This window comes from Copadichromis virginalis, linkage group LG13, assembly GCF_057382275.1.
Source record: "Copadichromis virginalis isolate Kocher_CV1m ecotype Utaka linkage group LG13, C_Virginalis_male_GT1.1, whole genome shotgun sequence".
Taxonomy (NCBI): Eukaryota; Metazoa; Chordata; class Actinopteri; order Cichliformes; family Cichlidae; genus Copadichromis; species Copadichromis virginalis.
Genome location: NC_140630.1, coordinates 18,847,487 through 18,868,216, shown reverse-complemented (window position 1 = coordinate 18,868,216; position 20,730 = coordinate 18,847,487). Strand labels below are relative to the sequence as shown.

At 39.7% G+C, this 20,730-nt stretch overlaps 1 protein-coding gene across 1 annotated transcript in view; it reads left to right on the top strand.

The window, feature by feature from the left end:
- Nucleotides 1–4,048: 4,048 nt before the first annotated feature.
- The window catches only part of LOC146695529 (A-type potassium channel modulatory protein KCNIP2), a 126,894-nt gene continuing 110,212 nt past the window's right edge, over nucleotides 4,049–20,730 (top strand). Inside the window, exon 1 of the mRNA XM_085477754.1 lies at nucleotides 4,049–4,297. Within this exon, the coding sequence (XP_085333880.1) occupies nucleotides 4,225–4,297 (73 nt within the window). The 5' untranslated portion in view covers nucleotides 4,049–4,224. The remainder of the gene's footprint in view (nucleotides 4,298–20,730) is intronic.

Below are 20,730 nucleotides of genomic sequence, written 5' to 3'. Positions count from 1 at the left end.
AAGAATCGATAAGAGAATCAATAAAGAATCGAATCATTAAACAGAATTGAAACTGGAATCGGAATCGTGAAAATCTTATTAATGCCCATCCCCAATCACGGGGCTTTAGAAGACATTGATACTATGTTCCCCAGACCTGAATCCAAGTGAGAACCTCTATAGCATTATTAATCAGCCCAAAGTAGAGACTATACAGTAGCTCGCTGATGACCTGATCCAGATCTGGGAGAAGATCCCCCAGGACACCATCTGCCATCCTGTCAAGACCGTGCCCCGTTTTTGTGAGTCCATTCAGGAACTTAGAGGTCATAAACTTTACTGATGATTTCAAATCATTCAAAAAGTTGATGATTTTGGTTTTACTGACCATTGTTGCGTCATTATCTTCTCAACAAATCATACAGTCTATATCAATAAAGATATTCAGCTTGAATATTTTCTACCGATTTGTGATTTAATGTGAAAGTGTATATTGCTATAAATATAAGTGTGCTTCAGTTTGTACTTGGAGGGTGTGCGTGCATGCATGCATGAGTGTGTCTGTGTGTCTCACTGGACGTCATCAATCACTCACTCAGTATTGGCTGCATGACTGAGGGCAAACTGTCAGCTCTGTGCTGGAGGTTGCTGGCTGCAGTGAATAATGAAGGGAAGTGTCATTTAGATCTTTGAAGTTCTATATAACGCTGCTTTACAAGGAGGGTTTTCTTTTTACTGTGAGAAGCTACAGGCTTTCAAATATACTCAGCGACAGCTATTTCTAAGCTAATCCTTCTTATTCCATCTTTTTGTGCTGAATTGCAGAAGTGTTCAGGCAAAGAATCGTTACCCTTTTTCTCCCATTACCGAAACTGCAAAAAACATTTCCAAATATCTAATATTGTTTTTGAGAGAAAAAAAAACACCAATAGTTTTTGTGACAGTGCTTTTTGTTATATTCTTATTTGTTTTTTTTAAATTATTTTCTGCTTGAGTAACATGCATGAATCTTTGTTTGGGGTTCCCAGAGTTTTTTGCTATTAACATTCACAGTGCAGTTTGGCTCATGAAAGAGTTACCAAGGACAGGGGACTGACCTTGGGGTTGCAGGGGGAGCCATAGGGTGCATCTCAACAGCCTTTTCTTTCTTCTCCTCTTTTGCTTCCCTACTTCTGAGTTTTTATCAATTACATACAGACACCAAGCACAGTCCGTAACCTGTTTGAGCCTTTGAGGTGTGAAAAATCTGGTTACAAGGTGCTGGGGGTTTATGGGTTGGCTCGGATTAAGCAGCTAATTCGGGCTGGATTTGAATTTTCTATCTTGCAATGTGCAGCTTCTTTCACATGCACACTGACATCGGGCTGTGACATAAGAGGAGATTATTGTACATTTTAGCATATGTAGATATATTCCCGAGAGTTGTGTCAGGGAAGTTCAATAGCCTTTCACAAAAATGGCAAATGAATAATGCCGTCTCCTTATAGTTGAAGAGCAGGAAATAATCTTGAATTAGAAGCATGAATAAACCCTTGTTTGTCCCTGATGGTCTCTGTTAAAATTATAGATGCAAACAACAACTTGCTAACAAAACAGCAGCAGACCTCACTATCCAGCTGGCATCATGCCTGGTTGCTGGGTCCTGCTATTCTGTTCTGGGATACAACAAGGTTGTCTCTGGGTCACTGCACAGTTATGACGTGCACACATTCACATCTAGGTCTGTCTACATGGCTAGCTTTGCAGTCACAGGCAGCCTTCTCATCAGCGACTTGCCCATTTTCTTTATTATAACTTTGAATCACTGAAATCCCCTCTAACTGGCCATGAATCGATCTCCCCACTTCCCCTATCCTTCATTCTCGCACACCCCTCCTCGGCTTCATTTAGAATCCACCTCTCCTTGTCTCATTTCATTTACCACACACAGAAATCCAATCATTATCCAATTGTCCGTATCTGTGAAATATTTTGTTGGTGTTAGATGACAGAAAAAGCAGGCCTTGCGGTTATTGCCGGGCTCCCTCAGTTTATTGGCAGCATGCAGGTTTCAAATGAAGCTTAACGGGGGGAACATCCAACTCCTCATGACCTCATCTCACCTCTTTTCCAAGGTGTTTTGGTGTCCTTCCGGTGTACTTCACAATGAAATTATAAATGCCAACAGATAAAACAGCCATGAAGGCATCTGCAAGGTAATGAGTAGCCAGAGCGCCACATATGAGGATGTTTTCATGCACCTGCTGCTCCCAAGTTTGACCAAATGAGCAAAGGTAAAAGAAGCAGTGATAAGGTCTCTTTCTGTTGGTGGAAATGTATTAAAAAATAACAAGTTGCAATAAGAGTAGAGGAACAAAATAAAGACATGCCCAGACAAGCTGCCTCAATATACCAGGGCCAAAGACATGTTTATTTTTCCAGTGTTTATTAAGGTAGCAACTGTCACCCCCATGTGTCTTTTGGTCTGTAAACACGCAAGAACACAGAAATTGACATGTGTTATAAAACCACAGCGAGGAGCTCAATAAGAGATAAGATACTCCAGTTTTTTCATTTTGCTTTTTTTTTCTCCTCAGCTTCGCACAAAACTGTGTCAATGTGATTAGAAGTGATCACAAAGTTTATATAGACGTTATTAAATCTGCAGGCAGAGGTGGGGTTGGCTCCATTCCTTTTCAAATTTGAGTTGGAGATGATAAAAACTTTCACTTCAGTGCGTCAGTCAGCCAGCAGTTCTAGCTGAAAAATAGACTGAACGCCTTAATGGGAAACAAAACTAATAATTCAGTCCTTTTTTGTACTGAAAATACTTTATTTATTTTGATTAGAAAAACACCTTAATAATTCCATAATAAGACAGTAACACTTTCTTAAATTCGCTTTCTGAAGTGAATGGCTGAACAAAATCACTAACTTTTAAGAGCAGTTCAACAAGAATAAATTATAGCAAAGACTTTACTTAACTCAAAATTAATGTGGAACCAAATCATCTCTTACAGAAGCAAGCTGTCATCAGCAGCACTCCTCTACATAACCGTCACGTTACACTACATATGAGACAAGTGCAGAGGTACATGCCCTAACAATTTGCTTGCAGACACAATGTGCACACTGCGTGGGATAAATGCACACATAATGTGTATATTCAGTTGCAGACAGAACACTTAAGACAGCCCAAATGAAGCTGAAGTCATGCAAACAACCTTTCAGTGACACTTTTCTAATTGACATGTCAAAGGATTTCCCCTGAGAGCAGGCTGGATGAGCAAACATAATAGTGAATGGGGTCTGTAGCACCTAGGTCACTGCAGTTAACAGCGCTCTTTTGTGCAAGTGGAAGAAACATCTAAATCGCCTCAAATGCAGAGTAGGTGACACAGGATGATGCTGCAACTGTTCATGCATGGAGCATGGTTAGAAGGATACAGATCATCATTGATGCAACCCCTGATATAATGTAGAAAACTCTGGCATCAAAGACAGATTGCTTGACAGATTGTGACCAAATGTCATATTGTGGTAAGTGAGCAGGAGTGAGGCAAAATGAGGCAAAGACACTGAAAAGGAGAGAAGTGAGGAAGAAAAAGCATAGACACAAGACTTCCCAGTGCCAGTGAGTATTTATAGATCAGATATAGTCAGAACCTCTGCCTGGCAGCAGCGCTGAACTCCTTGTTGCTCCTGCTGATGTCTCTGTACACATCCGACCTGGCTCTGGCTCTGGAGAACATTTGAAGAGGATGTGATGGTGATATTAATGGTAAAGACTCAGGCAGAGGACCAACTCACTGACATGCTGCATGAATGAAGCCAAAAGGGCTCTAATGCTGGGAGACGGGGGAAACTGGATTCACCGTATTTTCATATTCACACTTTATTCACCTTTTACATGTTTTAAGACCTCCCGTCAAATCTTATCTTTCTGAATTTTCTTTTCTCTTTCTGTTTGCGTGTGCGCATGTTCACAGTCAAGTGTGTGCGCGCGCGTGCCAGCCCAAGCGAAAGTAGCGACCAGGAGCGCTCTTGGTTCACTCAGCTTCTGGATGCCGAGAGCGCACACAGAAACGGCACACGCGTGGCTCTCTCCTTTTCCTTCATGACGAAGCAAATATGACTTGTTAATGTCATTATACTTGTAGCCATCCTCAGTGAAGGCGAAAAACAAACCACAATTATTTTCGCGAGAATCGCCAACACATTATCAGCTGTTTCCCACAGTTCCACATTCCGGCGCACACAGGGAATATGAAGGCGAAAAACCGTGACCAAAGCTTGTCGGACTCCAGAGAACTGGACGGATCCTATGACCAGCTAACGGGTGAGTGAGCTTCTGTAACACCGGTGGTTGCTGAATGATTTGCTTCAGGTCAATATTTTGTGGAAAAAACACGAACTTCAGGTGCTTTTGAAATGTTACAACCTGTCCGCCGTTCACCAGACTGTTCAAAAAAAAAAATGCTTCAAAAAATTGCTAATTTATGTCTTTTGCCTTTTGGGGGGGAAAAAAAGAAACGTTTTAATGGAGGGGCATAAATCACATTTTTCATACTTTGACAACGAGCTTCACTGTTTTTATCAGTACTTTAAAATAGTTTTATTGTTTTTTGCTTGTCAGCTAAAAGAGTTAGAGGATGGACAAGTTGAAACAGTGCATTGAAAAGACAAAAAAGCATTAAATGTATCAGTGTTGCATGTTGCTGTAGTTGCGTAATGTGGTGCGTATTGTAGGCGAGTGATGGACTGTTTCTGCAAGAATGTTAAGTGTGATCAACTGTGTGATTTTGCTGGCTTGGCTCAGCGATGGGGGGGACCACCTTACTCTAACTGTGTCCACTGGTGCTAAAAGCGCTGCGGGTATATATCACTTGGCTGACCGGAGCCAGTTGCCAGATTATGAAGTTCCAACACATTTCTCTCTTTTTGACGTTTTATCACTTTAGACGGGAACCTGTCATGTCTCGGTGCTCTTATTGTGTTCAAGTTTGGACCTTTTGAAAAAATGAAATAAAATAGGAGAGTGATATTTTATCAAGTGCGGCTAATATCAATATAAACTTGGTCCAATAGTGCCAGCTACAGTGAAACGAAACTGTTGTGTGTGCATGTATGCGTGTGAGCTAGAGACAGCACCTTTCGTAGCACTTTGTCAGCACAGATGAGACTCGGCACACATTAGTGTTACAGCGATATAATGAACCAATTTATCGAGTGTCAAGCGAGCATCCCTGTGCATACTTTGTGCATACTATGCTTTGTGTGTGTGTGCCCATTGAGAGCTAAACACTCCCTCGAGATGTTCTGTTGCCGTCAGTTGTCACATTATAGTCAGCGTGTTCACAGCATCCCCCTGCTTATGTGTGCACCGTTTTGCTTATTAAGTGCCAGCTGCCTAAATAAATTGCTCGCATTCATGCCTGAACACATCTCAGGCCTGCGAAGGGAAGTTGTCCCTGTCCAGTCCAGACAGCTGTATGCCTCAGGCTCGAAGGCGACACTTTAATCTCGTTTGCACTCTTCCACGCATTAGCAGCTAAGCAATGCTTTGTCACATTTTTAATGCATCCTAAATTAGGAAAAGATTGCTGCGGCCCTGATGTTAGTGTCTGCAACAGTGTGCGTGCTGTGAATATTTTGTGTGCAGGTATGTACAGTATGCGTGGGCGATCTAAGAAGCAGCAGCTACACTTTTTCTATTGCCCATTGTTGAAAGTTCAAAGCAACTATTTTTTTTCCTGCTGAATTTAAAAACACCCATAAGCTTTCTTATTTTTCTCCTCTTTCGTTCCGCATTTCGTTCTTCTTCTTGTTTTTCCTTGAATTTTCATATGTGAGTTTGATGTAGATAAGGATTAGATTAGAAATGTAACAGAGCAGGACACAAAACTCTCTGTAATGTTAATCTAAGCTATCAGAAACATCATTTTATCCCCTTCTCTCTTTTCACTTCAGCTTGCTGAACTGCCCCCCTGTGTCTGACTGTCCACAAGAAGTCATATTGCTATTTTAATAGTTGAGCAAAGGCGGCGAGAGAGCGGCACTAAGTCATTCACTGTGCTGGAGCAATTTACTTCTGGCATAGTTATTAACGGCTTTTTCAAAGCTGTGAATAGCATGGTTAATTCATCTTTGCAAGTCGCTGTCAACTTTAAGTCATACTTAGTCCTGATAGTTTGCATGGTGATTAAGGCAGGCTCCTGCCAAGAAAATGTGAAGCAACTTGTATGCTGTATTCATTACATCTTTAGTTTATGGCATTTTCTTCTCTATATTATTGAAGCAGAAGACCACAAAGTGGCCCAAAGTGCACATGAGTTTGTGCAGCAGAGACAGAACAGATGATAGGAGACTTTTCTTCATTATTGGGACCAAGCAGAAAAAGTCTACAGTGTGATGTGTGTGCATGACTTGTGAAAATGGGTTCTTAGGTGTTTTGTGTGTGTGTGTGTGGGAAGGACGGTTACAGGTGAGTCATTCTTCTTACTTACCAGTAGCTGGTGAACGGGATTCAGCGGGATGAGTGTGTGTGCGTCTCTGTGTGTGTTTGCGTGCTCGGAGCGAAGCTGACCTGTGTTGCTTAAAGGCAGTGTGGGCGGTCTCCAATCACAATTTGAGTGAAATGTAGCCCTCTAGAAATAACTCCCTCTCAGCCTGCAACATTGTACAGAAGTGCACCCCACTGCGTGTGTGCATGTGTTGGAGTGTGCGGTAGCCTGGCATTCCCCGTTGTGTGTAAGAGCACTGGCTGAGAGATGAGAGGTAATTATAGAAGCGTGGTGCAGTAATCTCCTCTTCCACCTCACAATCCACACTCAAGAGGAATCATATCAACTACAGACACACACAGACATACAATGTCTTCGCATATGCACATTGCTATTATCTCAACTTAATAAAGCTTCCCTTGGCTCTCTCCCAAATCCAGAATACTATCAAAAAGCTAGTGATATGATAGAGTAAGTGCGTGCGAGTCATTGCGCTGAAGTGGAAGACAAGGTTGGTAAATGTCATGTATTAAAAAATTTTAGCAAAATGTTTAGTTTTTGCTCCTCCTTCATCCTCTTCCATGCCTTCTGTCTTCATGCTTGGATCATCTGCCACATCCACTCACACTTTTAAGGGATCAAATATTGCATGTGGAGGTCTAAAAATCTTTATGAAGGGCTCAAGAAGTGATGGAATTTGTTTTTCCTGAATGACAGCTACAGATAGAAAATATTGTGTATGCATGTGCTTGTGTTCAGAGGATGTAAAACACGTGATAGACATGTCAGAAAAACATCATCTTCCATTGTTAGGCATCTGAGCCGATAGCCCACCTTTCAACAGTCAGCACAAAATGGAAGGTTTACTGACACACGCGTATAAAGGAAAATGTACACACACTTACAAAAGGGACAAAAGGGAACTATTCATTTTAAATACACCAGCTTAGCTTGCCACAAGGAGCAATTTTTAGCCTTTTACTGAAGGTGCAATATGTAGAATATATTACTGTAGAACAGGTCAATAGCAGACAGCAGGGTTAGGATCCTTTTTTCTTTAATTAATTTATAGCTTATGGACGTCAAAACAACTGGCACAGTCTCAGGTGGTTGCAGGGAGTTACCAGGAAAGGGGTCACTCCCTTGGAGTTTAAAAGAAAACGTACAGTAACTGCAGCAAACTGATCTTCTGTCTCACTCAGCCTGCTGCCCAGTGTTTGTTGCCTGCCTTTACTGTTACCTTCCAGTCATATACACTGTAAAAACTGTGATTGGGGTTAATTAGAATCTAATAGGAGAGTAATAGTAATTATTACTCAGTAAAAACGTGTATGAGTAGTTTTAATCAAATCTAAGCAAAATTCAACAATTTTGAGATGTTCAGTTATTTAAATTTACACAGTTTTGTTTGGGGTAAATTCAGCAATGGTTTGTTGAGTAGATTTAAAAAAAATGTTTGAGTACTAAAAAAATTTAAGAAATCTAATAGATTTAACTGATGAAAGCATTTTCATTTTAATCATTGTACACTTCCGCCCATAATCCTTTGTGCCACGTGCAGGACACACGCGCTTCATGAGTGGACGTCTCCATTTTGTCAGAGGTAAGACTTCTTAATTTGTTCAAATATAAGACACGGTTTAAACAATAACGTATATCGGTTTTGAGTAAAGGTTTTAAACAGTATGATACGTCGAAATTTTATTAATAATCATCACTGTAATGATAGTATCGTATTTTTACACAAATGGCAGTTAGTGGACTGCTAGCACAAGGTCACTTTCCAAGCCTTCACGACTGTGTTACTGAACAGCTTTAACTAACCACATGTTTTACCGTATTAAAAAATATCAACGGTATATTCCGATGAGTTTTAACGTCTTTCATCCACGTTTAAAAGTTCATGAAAAGGTTTTGCGGTCAGTTGTGAGTGATTTTGTCAGCCACAGTCAGTTTTTCGAACTCCAGTTTCCAATAATGGCGGCCGCTACTAAGTTTTAAAATTACTCTTAGTAATCTTTCTGGGTCACAAAATAAACTTTTAACATATTTTCAGGCGCGAAAGTAGCTGTGTAAACATCAAATATCTGCTCGGTTTATCAAGATATCGCATGTTTGCAAAAGTGCTTCGACGTTTTCGGAGCATCTGCTACCCACCAGCTCGATAGCAAGCCGGGAGCTCGAGGGTCACTGAAGCCGCTGAGAACGGCACAACTCCCGGCACATCATTTTCAGATCACCGCGGGGTTTCGCTACTCAGTTTAAACGTAATGTATAAGTCACTTAGACAACCTAAAAATGTTATTGTTTGGTTTTTTTCAGTGTTTTATTTGTTCGTGAGTAAATCGGTTTGGCTGAGATTAAAGTTATTAGATTAGATTAGATAAAATAAAACTTTATTAATCCCCCGGGTGGGTTCCTCCTTGGTTTTTACACAGCTGACTAAACGTCAAAAATGATAATGTTGCTTTCCTTTCAGGTAATGGAAGATCCCTCAACTTAAATTCACCTGATCAGCATGGGATTGAAGTTGCAGGCTATCATAGCCAAGGTATTTTCCACAGACATTTCAGCTTGGAATTTTATTTAAAGAATTTTTTTGTCAAATTTCATTTGCATGGTGCACAGCTCCACTAATTTGTTTGCATGTTTTTGTCAGTGCAAGAGGACGCCAGGACGTCACTGATATAATTAACAACACAATTATGGGTTTCATGTTTTAATTGTATTTTAAATACATGTCTATTCTTAGTAAAAACAAACAAACAAAAAACAAACAAAAAAACACAAGTACAGGTATTGCTGGGTTTTTGTTTTGTCCCAAGAAGGAAAAACCCTTTCTGACGAACATAAACTAAATTAGATAAAAAAACTAAATGACTAAATTAATGTAATTTACTAAAACGACACATTTAAAGATTGAACCTGTCAAGCATGTTGACAATACCTTTGTGTTGACTGTCAGCACCCAGGCATGTGCATTAACATCAGCTAATTATCGCACATAATGCTCCATGTGATGATAATTTGATATTTAACAGTTTTTTTTAATACTGCCAATTCTCACAGTTTTGTCTTAATAAATGGTCACTTATCTGATGGTAATTTTTGGAATTCTTGCTCATTTTCAGTCACCAAGCAATCCTAGCAATAACATAACCAGAAATCTGGTTATTCAGTGCTTGATGGTGTACCTTGGGGAGTCCATTGATCAACTGATCAAAGAGTACAGTGTAAGTGTTGAAGTAGAAACATTATTCTGTTTTTGTTATTCATATGTGTTTGTCAAGTTTCAAATAATTTGAGGCATTATCATGTTTTATTTGTCATTCAGCTACAGGATGTGTCCAGGAAATATTTCATGTGTGCAACTACAGTCAGAAAACCCATGTGTTTGTTGTTTCAGGATGCTGATGAGGATGGTGTGTCACAAGATCTTTCTGAACAGAGGATGAAAATCTACAAAATCAAGGCTGTTGGATCTGAGGAGGATGACATTGGCATTGTGCTGGAGGGTGTGAGAGTTATGCCTGCTCTGGGCAATTTTCCAAGAGCATGCGCAATGCTGGTTGGATTGACATATGCAGTCGATCTTGCCTATCCCAAAGAGCTAAAATACACCTTGGAAGTATTCCAGAAACTTTTCCTTGAACTGGATTGTGCTAAGCTCTCACCAAAAGTGAACAGCCTCAAGAACAAGTTATTGGCTTAAACGAGGACTCTGAAAGAATGAAAGGGAAGTAAGCTCACTGAAAACCTTTGGTTTGTCTTTGTTAGATGCAGCTATCTTTTCAGTTTTTAAGTTAATTTCATCTTATTCATATCTTACCCAAATGACCTGCAATGTGTCAGGCTGTATTTGTGCTCTTCATTTTAATTTTGTTTTTTATTACCTACAAGTTTCTTAGGAATATTCTGTTTGAAAGGCAGCAAATTGGAGGAATCACTAGTGAAGCTTTTCTTTGTTTATAGTGTATGTTACTATAAAACATTGGTTTAAAACAACTTTAAAATTTAACAGAAGTGCAGTCCTGTAGCTGTAGAAATGTTACTTCCTCTTACATGTGTCTTAGATTTTCTCAGGTTAAACATCCAAATTGGGATAAAAGGTTGATTTACATTATTGATATTCCATGTACATGAGTGAAAAACCTTTGTTCTACAGTTATATTGAGTGATTCAATTTAACATAAGATTGACAAACTAAAGTTTTTGTTTGTCAATCATAAATAAGTAACAGAGATAAAGGAAACGGTAAAGGATATTCAAATTTCAGGTTCATGTTGATATTACAGTCTAAAGATTAATTTCTTTTTTACAAAACTGGTTTACATTCATGCAGTTTATGTTGCTGTTGCTCTGTACACAAAGCTGTGTGATAAACTGTTTATGACACTAAAACAAATTTACAGCAGAGGAATGAATGTATTTAGGAGATCAGGAGATTGTTGATGAGAATTCAGTGTATACGAGCAGAAAAATGTTATATTATAAATTACTGTGTTTTATTTTCCACAATAAAACAAATTACTGTTTTGATGTTTTCTTTGTGAAATTGATTCATTTTACTCAGAAAATAAGTAAAATTCATTTCATTTTCTCTTATTATTCAGTCATTATTTTTAAGGTTTATTTGGAAAATTATTGAATCCAATTTGAGTTTTACTGAAAAAACAAGAAGATTTCATTTCTTTGTAATGGATATTTTAGGAAGTTTTTACTAAACCTTTGCCAGATAGTTAGTAAATTCAAAGTAATTTTTCTCAGAGACTTATTTCATATCAATTATTTTTTTTGGTAAAGTTGGGCAATTTCAACCTTCAGTTTGAGATTTTGACCCTAAATCCAACACATATTTACAGTTTAATTCTATTAATATCTACTTTTGTTTTCTATTTGAATTTAATTAACATTTTCTCTACATTTTACATAAATCTTTTGAAATTAAAATCTACTTAATTATTTCAAGTGTCACTTTGTTGCCATAACTTTTTTAAGTAACCTCTAGTCACAGTTTTTACAGTGTACCGCCAGTCTTTCACCATGACTGACTAGTGGTCAGAATAACAGACTGTAGAAAAGATCTCAAAGCAGGCTGCGCTGCTTCTTCTTATTCTCATTTCTGACTGGGATTAACTTGACGCTACACTGACTCTCTTCAGTAGATTTCTGAGCAGCAGAGTACACATATACACAAATCAGTCATACTGTAACATTATGAACACTGACAGGTGAAGAGATAAACACTAATTACCTCTCCGTCATGGCACCTGTTGGTGGGTGGGATATATTAGAGAGCAAATGAACATTTACAGTGGTCAGAATGTAACAAAGTAGTCCAAGGATGGAACAGTGAAGTACAACAGGGGGCGGTGGCGTGGGTGGCGAAGGCTGGCCCATGTTGTCTGATCCAACAGATGTGGACGTACATCAAATTGCTGAAAAAGGTTGATGCTGGTTCTGAAAGAAAGGTATTAGAATATACAGTGCATCGCAGTTGTTTGTTCTTTTGGGCCGACACAATATTAGTCAGGTGATCATAATGTTTCGCATGATTAGTGTATCTTGTTTTTACATAAATTATCTGCTAATATTCTGCTGATAATAGTTCAATTTCGAAGTGTTTAATTCTTTAACCTTTTAAAGTCACAGTCTTACAAATTGCACACTTAATTTGGACAGATTATTTATTACAAACACACACACACACACACACACACACACACACACACACACACACACACACTGTTTGTAATAAGTGATGTTAATAGCACAGCACTGAGAGCCGTGCCAGGCTTAAAGTCACGATGGACTTTGTTCGGATCAAGAAAGATAGCCGTGAGAGAGGGTAGAGGTTTTGACATCAAAGTTATTAGATGGTTTGGAAGCCTCATGACACATAACTCAGAGTCCTGACGGAGCCAAAGCCCCCATGGTGAAAATCATAATTTACAACTGTCAGACCAAACTGATTTCAGGGGATAGACTGCCTTCATAATTGAGCTTGTCAAAGGGAGTTTAGCCTAGAGTCACCTTCTAGGCATGGCGGCTTTTGCTGCAGCTAGAACTGTAATGGCCAGTGGCACTAATTAAAAGCCTTGATTTAATGTGTCATCTGATGTGCCAGGAAATGTGTGACACTAGTTGTCTTTTTTTGGGATCTCACCCTCGTTCCTCAGCCCAGGTTCCTCGTGGAATTGCCAGAATTGCCAACGTGAGTTGGCCGTATGCTTACATAAAGAAATGCTCAGAGTGGTTCACTTAGGGCTTATCTGTCACACTGGTTACATTGCTGAGGGAAGGAGAGAAGGATGTGATAATGAAAGCTGGGAAGGAAGGAAAGTGGCAAGGGAAGGACAGAAGCAAAGTGCAAGATGATGAATTCGTTTTCAGACAGTAATGCATTTGCCAGGCAAATTCAAGCAGTGCTCTTCGGCACTCTGTAGGCATTGGTTGCCCTATTATAAAAGCTTATTCTGCCAATCAAATCCTGCTAATGCACATTTCCTAACAATCGCTTTTGTCTAGTAATATGAAAAATGCCCACCTGAGACATGAGTTCTTTTTGACATTCAAATTTGTGCTTTTTAATGAAAAGTAAATTAGATGTTTGAGTATTGCAATGGAAATGTTATCATCCTAATTTATGATTTTTATTTCTAAATAATCCGTTCTAAAATGATCTTTTAGTTTCTGTTGCTCGCCTTTCCCGTGTCTGTCAGCTTTACAACTATCCATCGTCAAACCAAACTCCTTCCCTAGCCCTGATCCTGCTTTCCCTCCTCTCCAACTATGTCAAGCCACAGCGGGGCCATAGCTTAATAAGGCTGGAGGCAAGAATCAATCCTAACGAGTTTTAATCTTTGACCAAATCTACGGAGGGCCAGGCGATTGTTAATTAAAATAAGCCCTGTTCACCTCCCCCTCCACGCCCCAACCCCTTCTCCTCTGCTCTGTAAACACATTCATTTATAAATACCTACAGGGGGAAAAGGAGAGGAAAAGACTTCAGAGGATGGAGAACAAAGCAACAGGAGATGGGAAGGTTGAATGAAGGAGCAGCGTTTGCATGGGAATGGTCAATGCGCGTCTCAGGCTAAGGATGAAGGAATTAACGGACAATGAGGAAAAAACATGAAAAGAGACATTTAATCCAGCGTATGAAGTCAGAGGGTTGTTTCCCCCCCTTCAAATCAGTCCAATGCTGCTACCTTGTCAGGGATATTTATCAACAAGGGAGAGATTGACTGACAGAAAGTGTCTCTGAGTGTGACAGAACCCTGTGTCACTCACTGTGTGTCGCCCTCATGCCTCACTGTCGTGTCACTCATGACATCTGATCTGCATTAAAATTATTTTCTGTCCATTAGCTCAGCCATTCTCTATTAGACAGGAACTTACTCATCGGTATAGGTACAGAATAAGCAAACAATGCAATTCTGTATATTATAATCTAGATTAGAACTGCTACCCTTTACTTATGCCCTTGGTCTCTATTGTATATGTTAGATCCTGCGCATCTCAGATGGAAGATAGGAGAATATTGTGCGTGTGTGAGGCTGTAGACATTTGTGTAGAGGATGTCTGAAGGTTAACCGTGACCGAGTCTTTCAGGGGAAAGGATGTCTGGAGAAGTGAGTGGGTGTGTGCCACTGCCTTCCCCCATGTCCTTTTTTAACTTCAGAGTAATCCGGTGGCTAATTCAAACGGTGCATGTGTGCAAAATTGAATTTTAAAGAAGAGAATGCGTATTATTATCTGCCGATCTGGTGCGCGTGTGTTTTCAGTCAGTGAAAAGCAGAGATGGCTCAAACAAGGAAAAATTAAGTAAAACTAATTTAGCTTTTACTGATAAATATCCTACTGAAGTTTTTGAGAAACAACGTTGGTGTGATTGACAGCACAATCAGAGCGATAAGAAGAGCGGTGGAGGTGATTAGGGGAAGCTTGTCAAAGCAAATGGTCATATGCTCACACACCACAAAGATGAAACACACACACACACACGCGCACACACACGCGCACACACACGCGCACACACACACACACACACACACACACACACACACACACACACACACACACACACACACACACACACACACACACTAATTTATTTGGCCTGAGGGATAGTAGTGTGGGAGAATAATTCTGCTGGTCTTACAATCAATCAGTTAGTTTTGACAGAACTTTGGACAGGCTGTAGTCAATAACACACACACACACACGCACGCACGCACACACGCACACACACACACACACACACACATTCAAGCAGAGCAACACATAGTGGGAAACGAAGGAACCACAGTGGGAAAAAGCTGGTCAATATCTGTCAGTTAGCCTAGCAGTCAGAATAAACTCAATGTCTCTCGGTGCACACAGTCTCTAACTGATAGCCCAATCAAGCCAAGTTTAATGGAGCATCTTGTCTGCTGCTTTGCTCGGTAGCAATGAGAAGCTCCATGCTTTGCTGTTCTAAACCAGAAGGAGAGTTACTCATGGACTTGAGATATTGAATAAAATTCTTACAGATTTACTGAAAACTCTAAATAAAAACATATTGTTTTTGTCTTTTGGGGTTTTAATTCAATCTCTGAGATTTAATGGTAAAGTTATAAACTACAAAAAGACTGTAAACCAGCAAAATCTACACTACACGTGGTGGATTAAAAACCAAATGCAAACACACTCAATGATCCTGAAATCCCAGAAGAAAATGACTCATTCTTGTATCAAAACAGAAATTTACATTCGGTGCTGGCAGGACAAACAAATTAAGAATAAATGATGCAGGTGGATGAAATGCTATAGGAGACGAGAATCCAATTTGTATCTGCTTGTTACATTGCAAGGTGTTGTCATCTGACAGCAGAAATCATTAAACTAGCATCATTAGCTCCCTGCCAGACCTAAGCTGCCCTTGCTCTGGCCCCAAAATGGCCACCATTATCATATCTTCTCTGTCAGCCTGGGGCCAGGTTGTCAGAGGGGACACTATTTGACAGCTTGGTCTTTATCTCATCCCAGGAGAGATGCTGAAGTCAGCCAAAAATCTCAGTGAGTTAAATATGCATACTGTGACATGTGCGAGGAAACAAAATCTAAAGCATTCCAGGAAGTATGCCATGTGTGAGAGGAGGTTGTTAGGAAAGGGCAAAATGCTGAGCTGAGATTTTCATGTTCATGTTCACAGAACCATGTCTGTGTCTTGAACCGGCCTATACTATCAGGTAGACACACAAAGCTAGGCACATGTAACCTGCAAAGGTGGAGACTTAAGCGGACTAACAACATATTTGTATACTTGAAAATCCATTTTCTTTAATCATCTCCATTGCACACTGTTTGCTCCGGGTATTTGCTTGTTGACTGTGGGGCTTGAAAATCCTATTTTCCCCTTGCTATCTCCCTCTGGCACTGGTAAACCGATTACTCACATAGCAACCTGACGTTCCATAAGTGCTTTTCCCCAGGCACCGTGGCCTGGTGCCAGAATTTCATAAGAGTTAATGGAGTATACTAATCAACACACACATAGACAGAGGCACGCAAACTCACACACAGGCAGGTTTGATTGATTGCTGGAGTGACAGTTGTGACAGCAACGGGATCATTACCGACTGGAGCAGGGCAACAGTCCCTGACATTAGAAAAGCTGGACCTGAACCTCATGCTGTAAACAGGAGAAAGGACTGAGAGAAGGACAAAGAGTGATGATGATTTCAAATATTAAAGAAAGGTAGAGAAACAGGTGAGAAAAGTTTCTTTCCTAAAAAGCTTCCTGACTTTTATCAAATTCTACCTTTTTACAATATAAGAAAAATTGCCTGCGAGTCAAATAGTTAAGCTAAACGCCTTCCAAATACGGCAGTCTGTAAGAACTGCAAATTTCCCATCACTCATCTCTTGACATATCAGTGCTGTTATTGGTGTGCATTCCTGTCCTTTTCAGCTTTCTTGGTTTCTCAGGTCATTTCTTGATTTAGTTTTCTGGTCCTTCAGATCTTTTTTTTGGCTTTTTGGTTAGTGTGACATTACCAGCTTCCTTTGTTGATTTCTATAACTTTCATTTTTCTATTTCGGGTTAGTGTTGGGGTGAAAAAGTTTCAATTGTCAGGGAAGAACTTGCCATCACTCCTGAAACTGAGCCTCAGTCCCCCAAGGGTTGCTCTAAGAATTAAACAGATGGGCAAACCTCCAGCTCCCACCTATTATAAGACCAGAAGCTTTTTGGAAGAGCAATACACCAAAGCTGACATCAATGAGTTTAAGCAGAACCTTGGTGATTCAGATAGCATCCTACCCAAAAGCTGCAAGAAAGAGGTACGACAAAAACAAGCAACATTATCTCATGAAGAAAGAGGAAATCAGAACCTCAACCCTCTATCTTCTTTGTCCAACATACAGTACCTCCTCTGCACATCTACCAGCAAACCTTTAAACCATCTCTGCCTCGCCTCTCTAAATTTGTCTCCAAACTGCTCAACCTGAGCTGCGCCTCTGATGTACTCATTTCTAATTCTGCCCGTCCTTGTCACTCGCAACAGAAATATTAGCATCTTCAGCTCTGCCTTCTGTCTTTTTGTCAGTGCAGACATGCATCATAGCAGGTCTCATACCATCTTGTAAAGCTTCCCTGTCACTCTTGCTGCTATCCTTCTGTCGCAAATCACCCTTGACACTTGTCTCCACCCACTTCAACCTGCCCGGGCTCTCTCCTTCACTGCTCACCTCTCAATCATCTACCTTCACTATATCCACACCTTGCATCTTCACTGTTACACCTGTCTCCCTCTCATTCACACACATGCATTCTCTCTCGCTTTCATTCCTCTTATATCCACAGCATATCTCCACTTCACGCCTCTCTTCCACCTCCACTCTCTCTACCGATCACAATGTCGTCTGTGAACGTCATACTCCACGGAGAATCCTGCCCGGCCTCATCTGTTAATCAGTCCATCACCATTGCCAACAAGAAGGGGCTCAGAGCCGATCCCTGATGTAATACTACCCTCACGTTGAACCAATCTGTCACTCTTACCGCATTCCTCACCACTGTCTCGTTATCCTCATACATGTCCTCCACAACCGTCAAATACTTCTATGCCACGCCTGACTTTCTCATTCAAAAATTATAATAATTACACTAATACTTATCCCCAATTTTTTGTGCGCATTTTTCAATCTGGTGAAGATACGGCTATGCAATTGTAAAGCTGGTATCAAAAGATTTATGGACTGTAGATATTATTCTGAAAGTTATAAAAGACAGAGCCCCAAATATTAAAAACTACCTTCTGGCAGAATTCAGTGTTACCTTTGGTGCCTTTAGAGACACCTTATGTGAAGTTTATCTGGAATGCAGAGATGAGCTTACACCTATTTGGCTCCACTCTCTGACTTATGAATCCCATAAATCCTTCTGTGTCATGTATAGAAAAATCCAATCAGAGACTGACCTGTCCCTAATTAGCAGACGTTTGGCTCATCATAAAACTCTAGCCTGCTCCATCTGCAGTTCTTTCTCCTACACAGTCTCCCCCTGCACAAGAAGTGTTATTCCCAAACTCTCACACCAGCTAAAAATGATCAGTGTTCCATTCTAAAAACTATCCTGCAAAGCAGCAGATACCTTTAAGCCTCCAGTCTCCTGTCTGCAGGAATTCAAATGAGAATGTTTATACATTTCCTAATTGTAAATATATTCTTGTGTGTTGGTGTTCAGGCAGCCACCCACACTCTGTGTCCCAGGAGCCTTCATCCTGCAAAATCGGGGGAAATAAACATCAAGCATCCTTCTGCCTTTCAGCTCCATCCAAAGCTCTTTCAGATCACTCTAATAGATACTTTGTTAATGTCCTTATCACCAGCTTAGTTCAAGCATCCCAAGCAGTCCATTAGCAAGTGCCGACCAAAACAGTGTGATATCTGTAAAAGCCTGCAGGTTGAAATGGTAAACATGTTACAAAGCATTTCTTCTTTCTTTGAGTAAAACCTTTGTTGTCACCAACAGGAACTATTTATACAAAAAATACCTCAGCATCGATCAGTTGGCTCCTCTTGATTCTTCCATGCACAATTTCCCTGTGGGATTAATAAAGTTTCTCTCATTCTGATTCTGAACTCCTGTTGAGCCCTTTTCTTCGTGCAGTGAACATTGCAGTGCAGAAGATGAAGCTACATGGCTGGAACAAGCAGATATTATGATGTCAAAGTCATGCCCCTCCATCCCTCACAGTGGCATCTTTTTGCTGTGATATGATGATCAAAAGTTTTAACTTATTAAGTTGACATTGGGATGTCACACTAGCGTTTACACTTCTGACAGCCTGCCAGAAGAATTCTGCTGTATACGGTATAACACCTAGAAAGCTGCTTTATTATTTTTCAGTAGTTATAAACATTCATCTGCCATGATCTCTATAGTCAGCTTGCTGAAAGTTACAGTAAAGTGTCTAAATACCTATATTAATGTTCATATGATACATTTACTGACCTTTAAATTAACTAATGAATTTTAGACCATTTGAAAAAGCTTAAGGTGCACTCTGAGAAGAAAATGCATAAAAGGATCATTTCAGTGAAAGTAAGACTTGAAATAAAGTGGAGAATATAAGAGCTGGCTGAAAATGCTTGCTCAGTATTTGATGTACCGAATGAACTGATTTATCAGGTTTCCATTCTTCATAAAGGCACAGATGTAACCTAATGTATTAGACTGTCTGGTAAAATTATTTTAATTATTTCGAGTCTGGACAAAAGTGAAAAAGGAAAAGAAAATGTACATATGTGATCTGGCTAAGCAGGGGTTTAATAGTGGTATGATTATTTAATTGTTTAGAGTGATACTCAAATATATTTTAAAACTGTCAGGTGTTGCATGATGTTTTCTTTTCCTTGTTTTTCCTCTGATATGAAACATTTCCACCTTAAATTAATGGAGGGAAAGGCGCAAACTGCTGCATTAAAAACAAACAAAAACTCTTGAATGCAGGAAATGAACTGCTTAATGATAACAATCATTTGCATCTAATATTGCATGTTTAAATAAAAGCCATAATAAAAATCATATTTGTAGAGAGTTGTAGAGAAGTGCCTGTCTGAAGGATGCTTTATTTGCTCGCTCTAGTTAATTTTTTCTTTCAAGCCAAAAGATGCTTCCAAAACGGGGTGACTGAAGGAGAAGTAGAGAACACACTTGCTGCAAACTCAAAAAGTCATTAAGAAGGCCAATGATTATTAATGAGGCCCAAATGAATTCATGCGCTAAAATATGGGCCTGATTTTGACGGCAAAAAGACGCTCTGCTGGATTTTGGCATCAAAGGAGACATTACTGATGGTGGGGCTGTCCTGACTCGCACTTAGGAGGATAAGCACAGTTTGGGGTGATTAAAGCTGTAACTTTATATTCAGTGGATAGTTCTTACAAGCCTTTAATGTGCCAGTCATCCTGTTTACTGTAGTGTGTTCACTCTAAGTCTGTAAAATAAGTTCACTGCCTGTAACTTATAAAAGAAAATACATATGCATATGGGCAATACTTTTTCCAATCATTCTTGGATCTTCCCATTTTAATTAATTCCTTGGAACCTGAAGCTGCTGACTTAGAGGATATGAGGAAGAAAACACTGAATTGTATTATTTTATAGCCACTACTTGGCTACTTGAATAACCTTATGTCTAAAAAATAAATGAGCTGTAGAACAATGACTTGTTTCAATATATCCCATGAAATCTAGTCAGTAATAATAATACATTACCAAAATTCAAATCCAGTTAGTGTAGAGTTAAGTGTGTCATGTTTCAATCGTCTGTCTGTCAGTCTGTTAGCAGACAGACATACAACTTGGACCTTTTTTTTTTAATTAAAATTGTTGAAAAGGTGGAGCATGGGTAAAGGAAGAAGCTGCTCATTTCTGGTTCGGACAGATCGAGGGTGGATACTGGAAATTATTTTCATAATTCAGTTGCACCAGCAGCTTATGAACTGGCAGGTCTGGCAACTCCTTGGGCCTCTAGGCCATTGTGGAGAAACTTTGCCTTCCCCTTTAATCAACCAGTGGACAATTTGCAATTCAATTTTCAGTAGAAAAACTCAGGAGGGAGGTGCACACCAGCTGTTTCAGAATGTGAGAGTGTGTTACAGAGGTCTAATAAGCATTGCTCTGAGCATATCATTTAATGTGACTCAGTTGTTACTCAAATACTTGGACATGTGTGTGCATGGTGTTATTTATTATTTTTGAATACATGATTATGGC